At 47.1% G+C, this 21,483-nt stretch overlaps 1 protein-coding gene and 1 pseudogene across 1 annotated transcript in view; both read right to left on the reverse strand.

Annotated features, from left to right (window-relative positions):
- The window catches only part of STK10 (serine/threonine kinase 10), a 118,899-nt gene extending 109,199 nt beyond the window's left edge, over positions 1–9,700 (reverse strand). Inside the window, exon 1 of the mRNA XM_039235714.1 lies at positions 9,545–9,700. Coding sequence (XP_039091645.1) covers positions 9,545–9,700 — 156 coding nt within the window. The remainder of the gene's footprint in view (positions 1–9,544) is intronic.
- Positions 9,701–15,888: 6,188 nt separating this feature from the next.
- Positions 15,889–16,454, reverse strand: LOC120234107 (annotated as a pseudogene).
- Between the last annotated feature and the right edge of the window lie 5,029 nt (positions 16,455–21,483).

Genomic DNA, 21,483 nt, shown 5'->3' on the forward strand with positions numbered 1-21,483 from the left:
ATTCCTAGTGCCGCTGAGGACACAGAGGCACCGGGAAGGACTTTTCTCTGGATCACAGGACCCACAAGAGGTACGGAGCCAGGCTGTAACTCCAGACACTCATCCAAGTTCCTGTGCCGTCTCTGATGCCAGGCAAACGTTGAGTTTCCCTTCGTACCGCACCCTCTCTAACTTCATGCCGTCCTTTGCTCTCTAGAATGTTCCATGCCTCCCACCCATGGTACGAGATCTCATTCTTGGGCTGGTTGCCTTCCATCAGTTCCTCTCCCTGGGCTCTGACTTGGGCCCCAACCACAGATCTGGCCTTTCCTCCTAACCTACCTGATCCAGCCACCAGGGCATGGACACTCTGTCCCTGTCTTCACTCATTAAAGGCTACCCTGTCCTTGGGTAGCCAGGAAACCTGTCTCTGACATCCCCCAACTCCCCTACTCTGGTGACCATCCAAAAATAGCTCCTCTCTAACACCGCATGAGGCTGATCTGGTCACAAATCGATTTCAAAGACTTACTATGGAATAAGCATATTAAATATCTCTTTTATTCTATAATGATCATATGCTGGAATGATGCTTTGGATACACTGGGTTAAACAAAATATACTATTAAACTGGTGGTCAACAGCAAAAATAATATAAAAACAGGAAGGGGGACAAAACATAAGAGACTCTTTTTTCTTAATTTTTTTTTTAACATTTATTTATTTTTGAGAGACAGGGCATGAGCGAAAGAGAAACAGAGAGAGGGAGACACAGAATCCAAAGCAGGCTCCAGGCTCAGTGCGGTCAGCACAGAGCCGGACACAGGGCTCAAACCCACGAACCGCGAGATCATGACCTGAGCCGAAGTCGGACCCTCAACCGACTGAGACACCCAGCAGCCCCATAAGAGACTCTTAAACATAGAGAGCAAACAGCGTTGCTGGAGGGCTTATGGGTAGGGGGATGGGCTAAATGGGTGATAGGCATTGAGGAGGATACTTGTTGGGATGAGCACTGGGTGTTATATGTAGGGGATGAATCACTGAATTCTACTCCTGAAATCATTGCACTAAATCTAACTGACTTGGATGTAAACTTAAAAATAAAAACAAACAAAAAAATCCGTGGCCAACAGACACATGAAAAGATGCTCAACATCACTGATCATCAGGAAAACGCATATCAAAACCACAATGATACCACCTCACACTCAGAATGACTAGTATCATTAGTCTCTCTCTCTCTCTCTCTGAAATAAATAAAACATTAAAAATTTTAAAAAAAAGAATGACTAGTATCAAAAACAAGAAACAAGTGCTGGTGAGGATGTGCAGAAAAAGGACCCCTCGTGCACTGCTCATGGGAATGCTAACTGCTGAAGCTACTGTGGAACACAGGATGGAGGTTCCTCAAAAAAGTTAAGAACAGAACTATCGCACAACCCAGTATTTCCACTATCAGGTATTTACCCAAAGAAAGCGAAAGTATGAATTCACAGACATATGCACCTCTATGTTTACTGCAGCATTCTTTACAATAGCCAAGATATGGAAGCAACTCGTGTGTCCAGCGATAGATAAATGCATAAAGAAGACGCGGTGTTGTATATGACTATTAAGCAGCCATGAAACAGAAAGAAGTCTTGCCTTCTGGGACAGCACGGATGGACGTGGAGGGTATGATGCTAAGTGAAGTAAGTAAGAGAGAAAGACGAGTGCCATATGATTTCACTTATATGTGGAATCTAGGAAACAAAGCAAACAAAGCAACCAAAAACAGACTCACAAATACAGAGAACAGATTGGTGGTAGCCAGCAGGAAGGGGGGATTTTATGTGACGCAGGATTTCAAAATGCTGGCAGTCACTTCAAATTTGGTTCAGCCACCGCGGGGGCCACACAAATCAGTCGGCAGGTGGGCAACCTCAGGTCTCACTATCTGACCTCCCTCCTGGCCCAGGCTTCCTTCTCTCCAGCTTGCTATCCCCAGCCCACCTGCCCTGCCTGGTGGAAGCCTTCCCCTTTCTCCACTTTCCCCAGCAGAACCCCCCATTTCCTCTCCCCCTCCCACCACCAAGCAGCAGGCAGGGCTGCCAGCCCCACTGAGCACCTCCTATGAGCCAACTGCAGTGCCCTCAGCCCCACTCTACACATGGGAAAACTGAGGCTCAGAGACAAGCCACTTGCCCTAGATGGCCAAGCTGGTAAGTGGGTCAGCCAGGATTTGAACCCTGGCCCATCTGGCTGCAAGGCCTGAATCTCTGATCATACGCTCAGGGACCTGACACAGACATGAATAAATACTGTCTGCCACACGGAATCGAACCAGTTCATTCCAATGAGGCAGTGGTGCCCAACTGGTGCAATTTTGCCTCCCAGAGGGCATGTGGCAACGTCTGGACACATTTCTGGCTGTCACAACTTGGGGGCCAAGGGGGAGGTGGTATGTATTGGCCCTGGCAGCACTTCTAATGAGTGGAGGCTGAGGATGCTGCTAATATCCAACAACGCACAGACAGCGCCTACAACAAAGAATTCCTGCCCAAAATGTCAACAGTGCCAAGGTGGTGCGCCCTGGCATTAAGAGCCAAGTTACTGTCACCAGCTACACCCCAAGAGCTGACCTGTACTGCTCACCTGCTTGTACCCACTGATATCTGTCCCACCTTTTTCTTCCTTAGGCTCTTCTTTCCAACTATCTCAACTCAGGCAAAAGGCCCAATGGACATAGTATCCACAAAGGAAACCAAAACTACCCCCTCAAGCACTAAGGACAGCCAGGATAAACTCCACCGGCCCAGACCACCTGCACCAGTTTGTGCGCAATCCCCAACCCACACCTGCACAGATAGACCACGGAGGGACCTGCAGAATGGCTGACAGTTACCTTTCCCTCATTATAATACTAAAATCCCCACCCAGGGAGCACAAGCCTCATTTACGTAACAATACGTGTATCGGTATGTTTCCTCAAGGTGCATGCGTGACTTTATGTCAGAGGCTACCCTTTCTAACTAGTCACCCTAACCGTAAATAAAAGGAGCCCATTCACTCCTGCTCCAGGAGTCACGGCTTTGGACGTTATTCCCCGTGATGTCCTGATAGGCTGCAAGTTTTTGTGTGACACCTCCACCTGGTGTAGCCTATGGGGAATCCCCAAGGAGCAAACTCATGCTGGTTCTGTAGCACTACAAACACGTACTCCTTCCTTGTCCCCAGTTAAACAGCAGTAACTGGCCAGGACCTTCTTTCTGATACAAGAGCACCAGCAATAATCAAGTATCTTCCTTTCCTGCCTACCTCCCGGGTGGGGACCAGGAGCTCCAAGTATCACACCCCCTCAGCATCTTCGTCTTCCCATCCTCTGACTTATCACCTTCATTTACAGACAAGAGCCTGAGGCTCCAAGTGGGAGGTCACTGGCTCAGGTGGAAACCCAGATCTTCCTGACCCCCCAATTTCTCTCCTTAATCACCTTGTCATACCGCCCTACTCAGCAGCTGAGGCAGGGCTGTTTTCTGGGGATTGTGGGGTGGCAATCCCTGTGGTTGTCCCCCGGTCTGGGTAACCTCCAGAGCCCAGGGGACTGAGATGGAAGTAGGGTTGGGGATCTGGTCAGTTGTTAGCTCACAGCGCCAGGGCCTGTGCTAAATCAGCTGCTCAAGAGACGCAGCCCCCCCAACCCCAAGGTGGGCAACACCCCAGGAAGCCAGGGCCACTGGAGTGTAGGAACACACTCACAATAGCCTGGACTTCTATTTAAAACCACTCGGCTGAGCGGAAATAAGGTTACTGCCTGGGGGCAGATCTCTTTCCGGAGGAGGAGGAGGAGGAGGAGGAGGAGGAGGAGGAGGAGGAGGAGGAGGGGAGGCGCACAGGCGAAGCCCCAGAGGAAGTGGAAACCCGGAAACCCAGGCCTTAAAACTAAGGGCAGGAGAGGAGGTGAAAGCACGACTCTGGCCGACTCTGGCCAGGAGGGACGGAAGACCTTGACAGCTGGCTCCCACCTCACTGAACGTCCCCTTTGGTCAGCTTTGTCTCAAATCGCAGGCCAGGATATGGCACTTGAAGGGTGAGGGTTAACAATGGCTCTCTGAGCCCAATGGCACTTGAGGTCCCCAAGGAGGGCAGACCTTTCCAGGGCCCCAGAGAACCTGGGGACCGGCCCTCGGTGAGAGCAAGGGGCAAAAGGAAGCCTCTACTAACCTCTCTCGTTTTCTTACAAAAATCACCCTCAAATAGGCATATCCCTCAACCCAGCTGAACCATCTTCTGAGAGTCTAGCCTAAAAAAAAGGATTTAGAACACAAAAAAGAACTTTACCAGCAAACCTGTTTGTCAGCGTACAGCCCAGCGATAACGCTCACTTTGGAAACGCTGACTCAGGCCCCAGACCACTGGTAGATTACCGAACAATTTCATCAAGACGCTTCCGGGCCGTTCTGTCTGCCAGAAACAGTAGCTGAACAGAAAACTGCACCCAGTTAAACCAAGCTGCAAAGAAATGCCCACAACGCACGGGCACGCACCTCAAACGCCTGTCCGTGACCTCTGGGACGCAGCCCTCCGCATCTGGGGTCCCACTTCGTGCTGGATTTCAGATAACCCTCCTCCCATGGCTTCATCCGCGCGAACGCACCCACGGCCACAGCATCGGCAGCTCTTGCTCCCCGTACAGCACTGTATTTATTGTAGTCTGTTTGTATTTATCTGCAAAACTGGTGTACCACTGCACCAAGGGGTTCTTAGCTTCCTTTTTTATTTTCTTTAAGGGGCTCCTGTTACCATTTTTAAGCACTGCCCTTAGCAGCAGGTCTTAGAAGGCGTCCGTTCTTTACTGATTTTGCACAGCTCCAAGATTTTTAGGAACACTTATTTACATTACAGCGGAACTGCCTATATAATGTAAAGTGCACAGCACCGTGCATAATACTTATTAAGCATTTAATCATTTTAAAAAATCATTTAATTTTTTAAAAAGTTATGTATCCAGTAAGATTAAGATCAACGTGGTACTGAGTCGCCATGGAAAGTATGTAGGAAGCATTTAGAATGATAAAGAAAGAAGTTTTAGGAATGAAACATGGTATAAAACACACCTCTGCATTAAAACTTTTTTTCACCATAGGGGCGCCTGGGTGGCTTAGTCTGTTAAGCGTCCGACTTTCGCTTAGGTCATGATCTCGCGATTCGTGCGTTCGAGCCCCGCGTCGGGCTCTGTGCTGACTGCCAGCTCAGAGCCTGGAGCCTGTTTCAGAGTCTGTGTCTCCCTCTCTCTCTGACCCACCCTTGTTCACGCTGTCTCTCTCTCTCTCTCTCTCCTAGAAATAAATAAAAATTTAAAAAAATTAAAAAATTAAAAAAATAAAAGTTTTTTTCACCATAAAAACTGATAAAGTCTGGAAGGAAATATATCAAAATGTTAACAGCAATGGATGGAACTTAGGGTGGGGTTTTTCTTTTTAACCTAAGGGGGGAAAAAAAAAGTTCTTTGTATACTCCCAGTGTTGCAAAATCCTAAACCTTTTAACAGCTTAAAGGTAACAAAAGATCAGAACCAAAATAGTTTTCAAGAAGCAGAAAAATGGGGCGCCTGGTTGGCTCATTTGGTGGAGCATGTGCCTCCTGGTGTCAGGTCTGTGAGTTCGAGCCCCACACTGGAGGCAGAGGGTACTTAAAAATAAAATCTTTAAAAAGAAAAAAAAAAAGGCAGAAAAATAATCTCAGACTGCTAACTCAGTTCTTAAAGTTTATTTTTATTTTGAGGCGCACCTGGGTGGCTCAGTCGGTTTGAGCATCTGACTTTGGCTCAGGTCATGATCTCCCGGTTCATGTGTTTGAGCCCCGTGTCAGGCGCTGTGCTGACAGCTCGGAGTCTGGAACCTGCTTCAGATTCTGTCTCCCTCTCTCTCTGCCCCTCCCCCACTCACACTCTGTCTCTCTCTCAAAAATAAACAATTTAAAAAAAAGAAAAGTTTAGTTTTATTTTGAGAGAAAGAGAGAGAGTGAGCAAGCATGCACAGGGGAGGCTCAGAGAGAGGGAGAGAGAATCTCAGGCAGGCTCTGTGCTGTCGGCGGGGAGTCAACACAGGGCTTGAACCCACAAACCCATGAACTGTGAGATCATGACCTGAGCCAAAATCAAGAGTCTGTCACTCAACCGACTGGGCCACCCAGGCACCCCCAACCTCACTCTAGATGTTTGCTCACTCAGTGCTCAGCCCATGGGTACCCACACTGCCGCTGTAATGGCAACCACAACCTGCTTAAAAGCAGCTTCGTTCCACTCAGCAGGATATCAAACACGCCCTCCCCTTTCTATGTTGTCTTCAGAATAAAGATGGTTTTTAAGAAATTTGAAATGGGGGCACCTGGGTCGCTCAGTCAGTTGGGCAGCTGACTTCGTCCCAGGTCATGATCTAGGAGTTCCTGGGTTCGAGCAGCCCAACAGCTCTGTGCTGACAGCTCAGATCCTGGAGCTTGCTTCAGATTCTGTGTCTCCCCTCCCTCTCTCTCCCCCACTCCCCGTCTCTCTCTCTGTCTCTCAAAACTGAATAAATGTTAAAAAAAAAAAAAAAAAAGAAAAGAAAGAAAAAAAAGAATCTTGAAATGATAGAAGACAAGAATTTTGAAACCACCTATATATTGAACATTTGCTTTGTATCTAGCAATGAGCTAGAAATGATTTTTTAATGTTTATTTATTTTGAGAGAGACAGTGCAAGTGGCAGAGAGCAGAGAGAGAGAGAACGCGAAGCAGGCTTCACGCGGTCAACACAGAGCCCGACGTGAGGCTCGATCCCACAAACAGTGAGATCATGACCTGAGCAGAGATCAAGAGACGGATGTCTAACAGGCTGAGCCACCCAGGCACCCCGAAATGATTTTCTTTTGAAGTTAATTTGCATCCCACAGGCACTAGGTGAGAAGGACCCTGACTCTGCCAAAACTAATCCAACTCTCCTCTTTCTCTCCTGAGGCCACATGTCAGTTTGTCAGGGAGAAGAGGGGAAAAGTGATACCCTACTTTGAGACTGCTAAAGGTTTAGGCTTTGAGCTTCTGCAAGACTCATCAGGAAACCTGTAATCAGAGTCGTGTCCTGACAAGCATCTGACAAATTGGGATTTCTAAGGCTTCATACGTCACAGAAGTCCTCAGGAAGGACTTCACCACACTGGGTGCCAGGAGAGCCTGCTCCTTCTAAGACAGAAAGAGGAGCCACTACTTCCCCAGGTCCCAGCCAGCTGGTTCCCCTGGCACTGTGTCACAGCATAAGTCCTGGTCCCAGCCATAAACCCTAGATGGGAACTGCAGCCTTGGCTGCCACGGTGGCCACGCCAGGGAAGGATGAAATGGCAAAGAGTTATGGTCCCTGATTAGAGTCTTTAGTAAAGCCAACACCTGCTCAACTTCAACGTCAAGGGACCGAGCAAGCAGCACTTCAGAATAGGAAGCCTGGGTGACAGGGATGGCCCATCCAGGATCAGTCTTCCTTAGCTGGTTACTAAGCAAAGCGTCAAACTGAAGCTCAGAGCTCTGGGTTCTAGTCCCTTCTTCTCCCAGGGCCCCAGTGTCCCCACACATAACAGGAGGTTGGGCTGGATCAGCGGGTCACACCCTAAGTCCAAGCAGGTGATCTAATAAACTGTCTAGGTATATCAGCTATCACACAGCTCCCTCGTCTTAATCACAAGAAAATCATGGCTTCTGAGGTGGTGTGAGGGAGTTTTACCCGGCTAAAGCAGGCGGAAATGACAAGCGAAACTGACAAGGGGAAACCTTACCAGCATAAAAGCAAAGTTCTGCATTTAGGTTTGAAAGAAAATGAACCATATCGAGCCGGGAGACGCTGGGCAGGGAGCGGGACAAGACTGCAATTGAAAGCCTAACAGACAAAAAAAAAAAAAAAAAAAAGCCCATCAGCGAGAGCCGACAGCAGTATGTGCTAAAAACACCAACTGAACCTTCTGGGCAAAAAGGATATAGCCAGCTGACCAAGGGTCCAGCTGCCCTCAAGGTGGTCAGGGCACATCTGGAAGAGCGGGCTGACTGGACAAGGCATCACGTCCAGGAAGAGAGCTGCGAGGCTGAGGGCAGTCCCCCGCGGCCACTAGGAGGAAGATGCAGCCATGAGAAGGGTAAAGAAAAGATGTGCCAAGTAAAGAATGTGCTGGTGGTCCTCAAAGAGGTGCAGAGCCCTCAAGCAGAGAAGGGGCAGCAAATCAAGGCAGCCCGAAAGCCATGGGTATGAGTGAGACAGGGGCCTGCTTCTCCAACCACAGGGCCTCGGCTCCGGTGGGGGGGTCCCACCCTATAACAGGAAGTGTGGCCGGAGGGGAGGTGGTGAGGTAACAAAACAGGCACCCACAAGGGCCTGGCTGGCCTCAAAACTGCCTCCAGGAGCAGTACTTCTCACACTGTGTGCTTAGCAATCACCTGAGCATCTTGAACACGCAGACTCTAATTGAGCGGGGCTGGGGCGGGTCCTGCACAGCGGCATTTCTAACAAGCTCCCAAGTGATGCTAATACCGCTCCCCTCCAGGGACTACACTTGGGTAACTAGGCTCTCGACCACTTTCAAGGCAAGGATCAAGTCCTGATCAGGTGATCCAGCCTCTCAAAGAGCAATCCTAGGGTCAGAGTGATACAAACTACTGGAGCCCCCAGGGCGGTGATGGTGCCTAGGGAAGGAAGACCCCCTACTGGGGGATTCTCTCAGTAAAGGTTCAGGAAATGGAGATCAGGGAAAGGGAGGAGTCAAGCCCTATGTGTTTGGGTCCCCAGCACAACTCAGCATCTCAGACTTGGTTCACAGGAGCAGGAACCAGACAATGACCTGCTGCAAACGTGTCTAGAATTAATCAGCTCAGCCCCACCCAACATCCCTCCACAAAAGCTCTCTGCCCCCTTATTCCTCTAGGGGAAAGGTGACTGCAGACTGGAAGGCTCCCCGGCTGTGACTCACACACACACACAGTCAAATCCGATCCCCGCAGCACAATATTCACAGAGCCCTGACCTCCCCTTCCTTCTGCCCAGCCCGAGCCCACCTTTCCAAGCCCAACATCTCACTCTAGGGCCACCTCCTTTCCTGGCTCTGGCTCAAGCTCAGGTGTGTCCCCAGCTCCACCGATCCCAACCCTCTCAGACGCGGCCAAAGTTTCTCGGTCTCCACGCCTCGGCATTCTCACAGCATCTGTGTGGCCTTAAAAAGTATGCCTAGAATCCGTCTTACGGCGGATGCCTCGGCTCGGATGCCAAGGTCCTATAAGCGCCCCTTTGTCTCCCCCTGCGGCGCCGAGCGCGGTGCCGGACGCACAGGAAGTACTCAGAAACGAGCTAGGGGCAGCAGCCGTACCCAGAGGGGGCGCCCAGCATGCAGGGACCAGCTGGGATGAGGGAGGGTCTCCCCCAAAGAACAAGAGTCCCCAGGACGGGAGCGCGAGACCCCGAGTTTAGGGCCGGCAGCCCTTCTGAGCCGGGGCCAGGGCTGATCGCGGCTCGCGCCCCTTCCTTCCGGAGACGGTCCACGCGCCCGGGGCCACCCATCCCCAGCGCCCTCACCTTGTAAACCTTTCCGAAGGCGCCGTCGCCTAGCTCGCCCACGATCTCCCACACTTCGTTGGGGTCCACGTCCCGGCGGACGTGCTCATATTCGCGGGACTTTCTCTTCTCGAAGGTAGACAGGCGCAGGATGCGACGAAAATTGGCGAATGCCATGGCTGGGGGCGCGCGAGCCGGGGGGCGAGGTGGCGCCGGCTCCGGCTCGGGCTCAGGCTGTGGCTCCGGCGGCCGCGAGGAGGAGGGGCTGGAAGACGCCGCGGCGCTCGGGGGTTCTCCCCAGACCCGCCCTTCCCCGCAGCCCGACCCCGGTCAAGTGCGCCCCGGGCTGCGCGCGGCTGGAGCACCCGGAACCGCGCAGGCGGCCGCGGTCCCCGCCCCCGCTCGGTCCCGTCCCCGGGGCCGCCTCCCAACTGCCCGCCCAGCTCGCGCCGCGCCCCCGCCGAGCCCGCGAGTCCCGGGACGCGCTCCGGGGACCTGGCCCCGCGCCCACCCGCGGCTCGGCTCCACCTGCCGCTCCCCGGCAGCGCCCAAAGACCCCTTAATTGGCTGCGGGCGCTCCCCGGCTCCGCCCGTCGCCGCAGGGCACTCTGGAAACTGTAGTCCCCTGCGCGCCGCCCGCCGGCCAGCTACGCGCTAGGCTTTAACAGAGCTTAGAGCATCCCTCGGCGGGACCGGCCCGGGTCTACGAGGCCAGCCGCGCCCGCGTGGCTCTCAAAATGTGTGTGGGGGCGAGAGGGGCGGCAAACTGGCCTTCGCGAACGCCCGCTGATTTGTTACCCAAAGGCCAAGAAGGTGAAGGGCATCATTAATCACGCAATCTGCCCCGCAACTACCCCGCAAGCCTGCTCTGCTCGCGCCCACTTTTCAAGTGGGGACTCCCGGCGGGCAAAGGCACCAGCCTCAGGCTGCACATCCTGTTGGCGGATCCTGTGCGGTTTCCTCGGCGCGGTGCTGCCTCCTAGTGCACGAAATGCTGCGCCCCTTGCGGCCGCCGTCAGTCCCTGGAGGTCCGGACTCGTTTCCTGCTTCCCAGGGGCTCCCCCCCACCCCCACGCCTCCCCACCATCATCCACAAACCCGTCCGCATTAGAGGGCTGGGAGAAAGAATGCCTTGGGGACTTAATTATCACATGCTTTATGCTGGATCTCAAGGTATATTTGCATAGTAAGTAAAAACTTTCTTAGTCTTAATTTCCCAATTTTAAAAAATGAGCTCATCACAGATAGAACTGAAGTTTTCTTTGACCACCGTCATCTTTGATCCTGCATGTTTGACTCGCTCCACTGCCACTGTACCAGCTACTGTTCACTGTCTATGGGACAGTTATGCTTTTATCTAAATCTAGAAGGTGGTTCTGTGAAAACTGATGAAAGGAAACCTCACTAAATTGGAGTCCTGAGGCTGGAAAGGGGATCTGGCAGCACTTAATGCCAATGACAGAAAGAATTGTCAATTGCAAAACCCAACATAAGAATATTCAACAGGAGGGGCGCCCAGGTGGCACAGTTGGTTAAGCGGGGACTTCAGCTCAGACCCTGACCTCAAGGTTCATGAGTTCGAGCCCTGAGTGGGCTCTGCGTAGACAGCTCAGAGCCTGGAGCCTGCTTTGGATTCTGTGCCTCCCTCTCTCTCTGTCCCTCCCCTGCTCACTCTCTGTCTCTCAGAAATAAATGTTAAAAAAAAATTTTTTTAAAGAATATTCAACAGGAAAACCATCAATTACAGGGACCAACAGGGAAAGATGCACATTGCGTCCTGGGGAAGAAGTTCACAATTCACTACCCTGGTAACTCATCAGTGGAAAACTATTATCACCCTGACTGCTTGCTTTTCTCTAATGAGATTTCCTTCCAAACAATTCCTCCCAACTTTCTCCTTCTCCATAAAATAAAATTCTTTTCCTTTGTTTGTTGGAGTTGCCTATGCTTTTCCTTTAGCTTGCATGACCTGAACTGCAATTTTCTTTTATTCTTGTATAAACCCATGTTGCTGGTTAAAAAAAAAAAATAGCTGCTTTATTTTTTAGATTGTATTTCCAAATAAAGCATGCTGAGGGGTGGGCAGCCTGCAAAGATGATCATAACTCCCTACCTCATAATCAAATAGAATTTCAGAGAATGTCACTCTCCAGGAATCCCCACCCCTACAGAGAAGGCCAATATTGAGAGGTTTTCACCCTTTCTTGAGCCGGGTGCACGTGTGCAGTGTAGTTCTTAGTTTGGAAAACTAACCACAGAAGCCTGGGATGCTGGTGTGGGTCTGCACAAAGGATTCCGGGAGTAAAGTTTGCCAAGAGGTTTGAAAGATTCCAACACCTCACTGAGCAGTTAGAAATATAGAGGGTTTTCATTCATCCACATTGTTAAGTGAAAGAAGCCCAATACAAAAGAACATATATAATTTCACTGGTACGAAATGTCTGGAAAAGGCAAAAGACCACATATTTTAAGGTTCTATTTTCATGAAATATCTAGAAAAGGCAAATTCATGGAGACAGAAAATAGATTAATGTTGCTATGAAATGGGGATTAACTGTAAATAGACATGAGGAATCTTACTAGGATGATGAAAACATTCTAAAGTTGAATTTTAAGGGCGTGTGGGTGGTTCAGTCAGGTGGGAGTCTGACTCTTGACTTCAGCTCAGGTCATAATCCCAGGGTTATGGAATCAAGCCCTGAGTTGGACTTCAGGCTGAGTGTGGAGCCTGCTCAAAAAATTCTCTCTCTCTCATTCTCTCTCTCGCCCCCTCCTACTCCCCCATTCATGCGCACTCTCTCTCTCTAAAAGTAAACAAATAAAATTATGGAGATGATGATACAACTCAGTAAATTTTCTAAAAGTCAGAATTGAGAGGTGCCTGGGTGGTCAGTCATCTCCTGATTTGTGCTCAGGTCATGATCTCACAGTTTCTGAGATCGAGTCCCATGTCAGGCTCTGTGCTCACAGCACAGAGCCTACTTAGGATTCTCTCTCTCCCTCTCTCTCGTCCCCTCTCTCTTTCTCTCTGTCTCTCTCTCAAAATAAATTACATAAGTAAATAAATAAATATCATTGAATTGTACACTTGAAATGGGTGAAGACTATGATATGTAAACTATACTTCAATAAGATTGTAAGAAATCAAACAAGGTCAACAAAACTAGAGCAACATCTCAGAAATAACTAGTAGACTAGCCAAAAAAAATTAAAAAGAATTAGAGGAAAAATATTCACCAGAGACAATGAAAAAAGAGATGTAATATTAGGTACTAGAAAGACTTTTAAATCACAAAATGATATTTCAAACAAATTTATGTGAATAAATTTTTTAAAATTTTAAAGTGATCTCTTCACCCAATATGGGGCTCAAACTCATGACCTCGAGATGGATTTGCACACTCCTTGACTGAGCCAACCAGGCACCCCAACATATAAATTGTAATCTACATAAAATTGGTAATCGTGTGCAAGAAAATATACATGATATAAATAAATAGTATATGCAAATGACGTATAAAGATACATAATTTCTTTTTTTAACGTTTAGTTTTGAGAAAGAGAGTGCAGGGGAGAGGCAGAGAGAGAGGGAGAGAGAGAGAATCCCAAGCAAACTCTGAGCTGTCAGTGCAGGGCCCGACCCAGGGCTCTTTCTCACAAACTGTGAGATCAGGACCGGAGTGCAAGTCAAGAGTCGGAACCTTAACTGACTGAGCCACCCAGGTGCCCTATAAATATACATAATTTGAATAAGAAACAAAAGCCTGAATAAACTAATAACCAATAAAGAAAATAAAAAATCAAAAGTCTATAACCTACTGAAAAACATCAGGTTATATAGAACTACAAATAATTTCTCCTTATATATTATTTTTGTTTTGTTTTGTGTTTTGTTTTTCTCTATATAAATTTTTAAATGTTTATTTATTTTTGAGAGAGAGAGAGACAGAATGGGAGCAGGGGAGGGGCAGAGAGAGAGGGAGACACAGAATCTGAAGCAGGCTCCAGGCTCTGAGCTGTCAGCACAAAACCCGGGGGGACCATGAGATCATGACCTGAGCCAAAGTCCAACACTTACTCGACTGACCCACCCAGGCACCTCTTTATATTTTTTAAGAAGATAGGAAAAAAAGGAATTACACTCATTTTATAAAATGAGATTTACCACAACTAGATAAAGACAGTAAGAAAAAACTTATAGACTAGGTTCACTTATGAATTAAGTGAGAGAAAAATAAATTACTAGCAAGATGAAACCAGAGGTGAATAAAACCATCACGACCAAGAAAGGTTCATCCAGGAATATAAGTATGGTTTTACATCAGAAAATCTATCAATGTAAGACATTGCCGTTGACAAAGGAAAAAAGAAAATCAAAGTCACACAGACACACAAAAAGCATTTGACATCATTCTTAGGTTATATTCCCCTGGGGGAAGGATCAGGCTTTGGCTACAAGTAATTTACTTGGGAGGTGATGCCAGGAGGCACCGGTAGGGAGTTGGAGGCATGAAGCCAGTAAAAGATGCCCTTTGGGGTGCCTGGGTGGCTCTGTCAGTTAAGCACCCGACTTTGGCTCAGGTCATGGTCTCCCAGTTCATGAGTTCAAGCCCTGCATGGAGCTTCACACTAACAGCAGGGAGCCTTCTTGTGATTCTCACCGCCCCCACCCTTGCCCTTCCCCCACTCTCTCAAAATAAACTTCAAAAAAAAAAAGAAAGAAAGAAAGATGCACTTTGTTGCTGCTTACTACTGCAGCCACCTGGGGCTAAATCTCACTGGAGAGTTCTAGAGCTCAGGATACAACACACCAGAGTCAACCACGAGAGAGGCAAGGAAATGGGAATTTTTCCTCCAAGCCCCATCTGTCCTAGGCCAAAGGCCGTTCCCTTGGGCAGCACTTCCAGCACGTCCTGCTTGAGGGACAAGAAAACACCGCCAAGTGGAGAGATGTCACAGGGCTTTGTACAGCCTCTACTACAACAGTCCTAACATTTCTCACTGCTTATCCTTCCTTCCCTACAGCATTTGCTAGGGGCTCCAGCTGTATGTTAGTTACACCAGAACCGTGAAGGTGGGCGTTCTTGTCTTGTCCAATATTTCATGGAAAAGGGTTTAAAGTGTCTCCTCCAGGTAAGATATTTATGAAAGAATGGTGGCAAATGATCTTTACACAAAAAGAAGCTTCCTGCTATTGCTAATTTGCTAAAAACTTTTATCATAGTGTATCGTTTTTATATCATCTATAAAGTGGAACGTTATCAAATATTTTGATGCATTTGTCATTTAAGTGAATCATATAATTAATCATATGATTTTTCTCCTCTAGCCTATAAACATAGTGAATTCCATGGATTAAAATATTCTTGCATTCCCGGAAGGTAAGTATTTTGCCTGGCAAATCATTTTTTTTTTCATTTAATTTTTTTTTTAAATTTATTTCTGAGAGAGAGAGACAGCATGAGCAAGGGACGGGCAGAGAGAGGGAGACACAGAATCCGAAACAGGCTCCAGGCTCTGAGCGGTCAGCACAGAGCCTGACGCAGGGCTCGAACCCACGGACTGTGAGATCATGACCTGAGCCAAAGTCGGACGCTTAACTGACTGAGCCACCCAGGCACCCCTGCCTGGCAAATCCTATACTTAGAATTTTCATATCTATGGTCACAAGTCAAATGGGCCTATATTTTTCTTGTGCTGTCTTTATCTGGTGTTAAAATCAAGATAATGTTAAACTAAAAAACAAACGGAGACCAGGCTTGAAAATTCTTCAAGCAGACAGAACCATTTTAGTCATACAAAGTTTAATTTAGCTTATTTTGCAAGACTAACCTGACCTGGGTCATTTCTTGCATCTGCCTTTGGAAATCACAACCAAACTGAACTGTTTCCCAAGGTTGATAGGAGGTCACCACTGACCAATTCCTTATCACTTAAGAATATTCTAATAACAGGGACGCCTGGGTGGCTTAGTCGGTTAAGCGTCCGACTTTCGCTTAGGTCATGATCTCGCGGTTTGTGGGTTCAAGCCCCGTGTCGGGCTCTGTGCTGACTGCCAGCTCAGAGCCTGGAGCCTGTTTCACAGCCTGTATCTCCCTCTCTCTCTGACCCTCCCCTGCTCACGCTCTCTCTCTCTCTCTCTCTCCTAGAAATAAATAAAAAACATTAAAAAAAAAAAGAATATTCTAATAACAAATCACTGTGAGAAATAGTCACTACTTTCTCACCCTATAAACTTTTTTTTTCCTGTGTTGGGGTGAAACATTTTAATCCGATGGTAGCACATAATACTGTACAGGGAGCATTCCCAGCTCCAAGAGTTCCCCTCCGGAGCATAAGGAAGGTCTCAAAAAGAACCGGCTTTGCTAGAGCCGGCCCCCTGCTCCCCGGAGTGGGGGGACGGAGGGGGAGGGGAGGGGATGGGCAGGGCGCTGAGGTCTCCAGTTCTGAGCCCAGCTCTTGTAATCCCCCAGCTCCTCCGGCGGAAACCACAAGCCCATCTCCTTCTTCGCGCTTTCCACGGAGTCACTGCCGTGGATAATGTTCCTGCCGATTTGGATGCAGAAGTCCCCACAGATGGTGCCGCGCTTGGAGTCCAGAGGAGTGGTCTCCCCGAGTATCACCCGAGTATCATCCGACCTGTCTTCACCACATTCAGCCCCTCCCAGACCGTGGCAACCACAGGCCCCGACTGCATGTACTTCACCAGGCCGGCAAAGAATGGACAGTCCTTCAGGTCAATGTAGTGTTCCTTGAGAAGGTCTTTGGAAGCCTGAATTAATTTCACAGCAACGAGGCAGAACCCCTTTTGCTCAAAACGTTTGATGATCCCTCCCACGAGGCTGCCCTGGACCCCATCAGACTTGATGACAATGAAGGTGCGTTCGCTGTTGGCCACGGTCCCCTCCAGATGCTTGAGCTGCAACTCCATATAAACTGCTTTTTAACAATATACCCCTGAGCCTCATTCCATGTTTTGGTTTGAGTGTGCCTGGTCTGCAAACTATTTTTGGTGTGTGTGCACAACACACTTTACTAATTACTACCTAAGTGATTTGCCGGTTTCACTACTATTATTTCTTAACTTTTTTTTTTTTTAAGATTTTATTTTTATGTAATCTATACATCTGACCTGGAGCTCGAACTTAAAACTCCAAGAGCAAGACTTGCATGCTAGGGGCACCTGGGTGGCTCAGTCGGTTAAGTGTCCGACTTCAGCTCAGGTCATGATCTCACGGTTCGTGGGTTCCAGCCCTGAGTCAGGCTCTGTGCTGACAGCCAGCTCAGAGCCTAGAGCCTGCTTCAGATTCTGTGTCTCCCTCTCTCTCTGCCCCTTTCCTGCTCACTCTCTCTCTCTCTCTCTCTCTCTCTCTCTCTCTCTTTCTCTCTCAGAAATAAATAAATGAAACATTAAAAAAAAAAAAAAAAAGGACTTGCAAGCTCTACCAATAGCCAGGCACCCCTCCTGTCTCACTTTTTGACTGCAGTTTATTATTCGGTTTAGACATTGCAAATATTTTTCTATTTATCATCTATTAACTTTGCAAACAGTGTCTTCTGCTGAGCAAAAATGCTTAGTACTGATGTGATTGAATTATTTGTGTCTAATTTTTATAATTTTAAAAAATCAACTTTATCGAGGTTTAATTTACATTCAATAAAAATGCACCCATTGTAGGCATACAGTTCTAGGTGTTTCGACAAATGTATATACCCACGGAACTGTCACCAGAGTCAAGGTATACCACTTGTCCATCATCTGAGAAAATTCCTTCTGCTTCTTCACCAGTCAATCCCCATTCACACTCCTGGCCCCAAACAACTGCTGATGGAATCATAATCTTTTTTTAAATTAATTTGTTTATTTTGAGGGAGAGAGACGGAGAGAACATGAGCAGGAGAAGGCAGAGAGAGGGAGAGAGAGAATCCCAAGTAGGTTCTGTGCTGTCAGCATGGAGCCTGATGTGGGGCACCATCTCAAGAACCGTGAGATCATGACCTGAGCCAAAACCAAGAGTCGAACACTTAACCTACCGAGCCACCCAGGTGCCCCCAAAATGTGCTCTTTGAAGTCTGGCTTCTTTTCCCTCATATATTTGTGGTTCATTCTTATTTATTACTGAGTCGTGTTCCACTGTATGGATATACCATAATTTGTTTATCTATTCAGCTGTTGATAGACATTTGAGTTGTTTCGTCTTTGGTTATGAATAAAGCTGGTGTGAACAGCTATGTACATGTATCTATGTCTCTGCATAGATATATATTTTCATTTTCCTTGGTTGCCCCTAGGAGTGCAATTGCTGGATCATATACTAAGTACATGGTTAACTTTATAAGAAACTAATCAAGTACTTTACACAGTGGTTAGATCACTTCACATTCCCACAAACGATATTGCTCCAAACACATTATCATCATTAATTCTAGCCATTCTGTGAGTCCATACTGGTATCTTATTCTAGGCTTTTGCCTTCAAGACATTTGCCCAAACCCTAAACTACAGAGTTTGGAGAAAGAGGGCATGAAATACAACAGAAAGTCAATGTTCTCACAGGCTAAACAAGCTAAGCAGAGCCCAGATGTGGTCTCCAAATACAATTTTTCATGAAATGATACTGTGGCTCCTTCGGGAAGTGCTTTCTAGATCTAAGACAGGAAATGTCTCTCCTCAGGTCAATATCTGTGGCAATGTGTGAAACAAAATAGACAATGTGCACCGATGGCAACTATGCACATGTCAAGATGCTCAGCATCATTGGTCATCAGAGAAATGTATGTAAAAACCACTGTATCCGTTTGGATAGGCAAGATTCTGCTACAATGAAAGCAGAGCCCTCCGCCAGTTGGGAGTTGACAGCAACTATCAATCTCTTACTCACCGCAGAGAAAGCTACAAAGAATGTCACATCTCTTGGGGAAAAAAATGGATGATCTCCAAAACTATTACTTTTCTTGAGCATATCAGAGAACTGAGGTCACAAGGCAACCTGACTCCTAAAGGGGAACGAGTTCCTACAAGGAGAGAGAGGGCGAACACCACCCGCTTCGCTTCAGCAGAACATGGCTAAAAATGGCAGCCACCATACCAGTGGTGGAGAAAGAAGCAAGTCAAGTTGTGGCAGCATGGCAAAATGTGGGCTACCGTGTCAGCATGGCATAGCCGGGATTCCCAGATAACAAGGGGTGGTCACACATACGCACCAGCTCCTTCCCACGGGTCTGTTGTGAGAAAAATTGGGGGCAGGGCAGCCAACGGAAGGGGGGGACTTCTTGCTGACGCCAGAGTGCAGGAGGAGGCTGGTGGCAGCCAGGAGATGAGTAGAAGGCCTCTACTCCTTCCCCAGAAGTAGCAAAAGCAACCACCTTCAAAGCCAAAGCTTTATGCTTGTGAGAGAGGAGAATAAAACCCTTCCCTCCCAGGGCCCAGGTAAAGATCTCCGGCTCTTACCTCGGGGCAAAGAGAAAGGTCCTTTGTCTTTTTTCTGTGCTCACTCAGGAACTTAGCTGACCTGACTGGGCACCAGGTCTTGAAAGTTACCAATTACCATGGCATTGGAAACGAGTTCTGCTATTCCAGGAGGCGTTACAGTAGCTAGCTGCACTCACTTTAACTACTGTGCTGGGAAAATGAGGTTAAATATACACGGTTTCTTCTCCCTCCTTCCAGAAGCAGCAGATTGTTCCCTTTGTAGCTCCTGGTGAGTTCTGAGGGCACCTGCAGCCAGAGTCCTTGTATGACATTATTTTGAATGTTGTATACGGTAAATACTCATTTAGATTTACTCACACACTTTTCGATTTCTGGTGCTCTTGTTCCCTTCCTGAATTTCTGTGTTTCCGCATGGGATTATTTTTCTGTGCCTGAAGAATTTGCTTAAGGGTGTTCTTTTTCTCAATTTTTATGTGTACGGGTTTAGTTTGCTAATGTTGTACTTAGAATTATTGTGTTTATGTTCATGGCTGAGATTTGTAACTTTCCTTTCCTACACTGATTTACCATGTGTCAGTATGAAGATAATATTAGACACATAAAATGGGTTGGAGAGTTTCTTCTCTTAGTGATTCTCCAAAAGGATAGTAAAGCCTGTTGTACACTTTTTTTTTTTTTTTAAAGTAAACTCTACACCCGACGTAGGGCTGGACCTCACAACCCCAAGATCAAGAGTCATATGTTCTGGGCGCCTGGGTGGCTCAGTCAGCTAAGCGTCTGACTTCTGGGTGGCTTAGTTGGTTGAGTATCAGACTTCAGCTCAGGTCATGATCTTATAGTCATGTGTTTGAGCCCCAACATAGGGCTTGCTGCTGTCAGCGCAAAGCCTGCTTCAGATCCTGTTTCCCTCTCCTGCCCCTCCCCAATTTGTGCTTTCTCAAAACTAAATAAACATTAAAAAAAAAATTAAACTCACATAATGTCATATGTCAATTGTATCTCAACAAAGCTCAAAAAAGAATTGTAAAGTAACTAAAGAGTCTATTGGTTACAAATTGAAATGGTAACATTTCAGACACCCTGGGTTAAATGTTATCAAAATGAATTTCACTTCTTTTTACTTTTTTTCTTTTTTTTAAATATAGCTACTAGAGGGGCACCTGGGTGGCTCAGTTGGTTAAGCATCCAACTTTGGCTCAGGTCATGGTCTCACTGCTCGTGAGTTTGAGCCCCATATTGAGCTCTGTGCTAACAAGCTCAGAGCCTGGAGCCTGCTTCAGATTCTATGTCTACCTCTCTCTCTGCCCCTCCCCTGCTCTCTCTCTTTTTCTCAAAAATAAATATTTTTTAAAAACATTTTTAAAATGTAGCTACTAGAAAATTTCAAATTACATGTATGACTCGTATTTGTGGCTCACAGTGTATATTTATGGGACAGAGATATTTCAGCTTTTGGGGATTTTATTTTTAAGCCCCAACATGGGGCTCAAACCCACAACCCAGAGATCCAGAGCCAGCCGGGCACCCCCAATTCAGCTTTTTAAAGAGTTGTGTATAGTATTCTTATATGTATTTTGATCTCTTCCACATCAATAATTGTTCCCTTCCTCATTCTCAGTTTTAGAAATCTTTCTTTTTATCACACTTGCCAAAAGTTTATCTGTGTTTATTGGTCTTTTCCTAAAACCAGCTTTCTTGCTGGGCCTAACAATGAGTTTATAGAAAATACAGGAGACAGAGGGATGTGTGAACACATTAGAGAGAAAATCTGCAAAAACCAGAACATTCTCTCTTACACAACAATCTGGATTCTTCAGCAAATAAATGTCAGGAAAAAGAAAGAAAGGAGGAACCTAAAGATATTAAGAAACAGACTAATGTAATACTTAGATGTGCTTGGGTTCCTGACTTAAGTAAATCATCTATTAAAAATGTAAAAGAGGGGCACCTGGGTGGTTCAGTTGGTTGAGTGTCTCACTCTTGATTTTGTTTGTTTCTTTCTTTTTTTTTTAATATTTTTATTTATTTCTAGGAGAGAGAGAGAGACAGCGTGAGCAGGGGAGAGTCAGAGAGAGAGGGAGTCACAGACTGAAACAGGCTCCAGGCTCTGAGCTGGCAGTCAGCACAGAGCCCGACGCGGGGCTCGAACCCACGAACCGCGAGATCATGACCCAAGCGAAAGTCGGACGCTTAACCGACTAAGCCACCCAGGCGCCCCTCACTCTTGATTTCGGCTCAGGTCCTGGTCCCACAGTTGTGGGATCAAGCCCTGTGTCGGGATCCATGCTCAGCTTGGGATTCTCTTTTTCTCCCAAATAAATTAAAATTTGTTTAAAAAAATTTTTTTAAATAAAGAAACATTTAAAACATTAGAGAAAATTGGAAAAATTTTTTTGCTATTTTTTTTAATGTTTTTATTTATTTCTGAGAGAGAGAGACAGCGTTAGCAGGTGAGGGTCAGAGAGAGAAACATAATCTGAAACAGTCTCCAGGCTCTGAGGGCTCAAACCCACGAACCGTGAGATCA

The sequence above is a fragment of the Hyaena hyaena genome, unplaced genomic scaffold (assembly GCF_003009895.1).
Source record: "Hyaena hyaena isolate Hyena2069 unplaced genomic scaffold, ASM300989v1 scaffold_102, whole genome shotgun sequence".
In the NCBI taxonomy this organism is placed as follows: domain Eukaryota; kingdom Metazoa; phylum Chordata; class Mammalia; order Carnivora; family Hyaenidae; genus Hyaena; species Hyaena hyaena.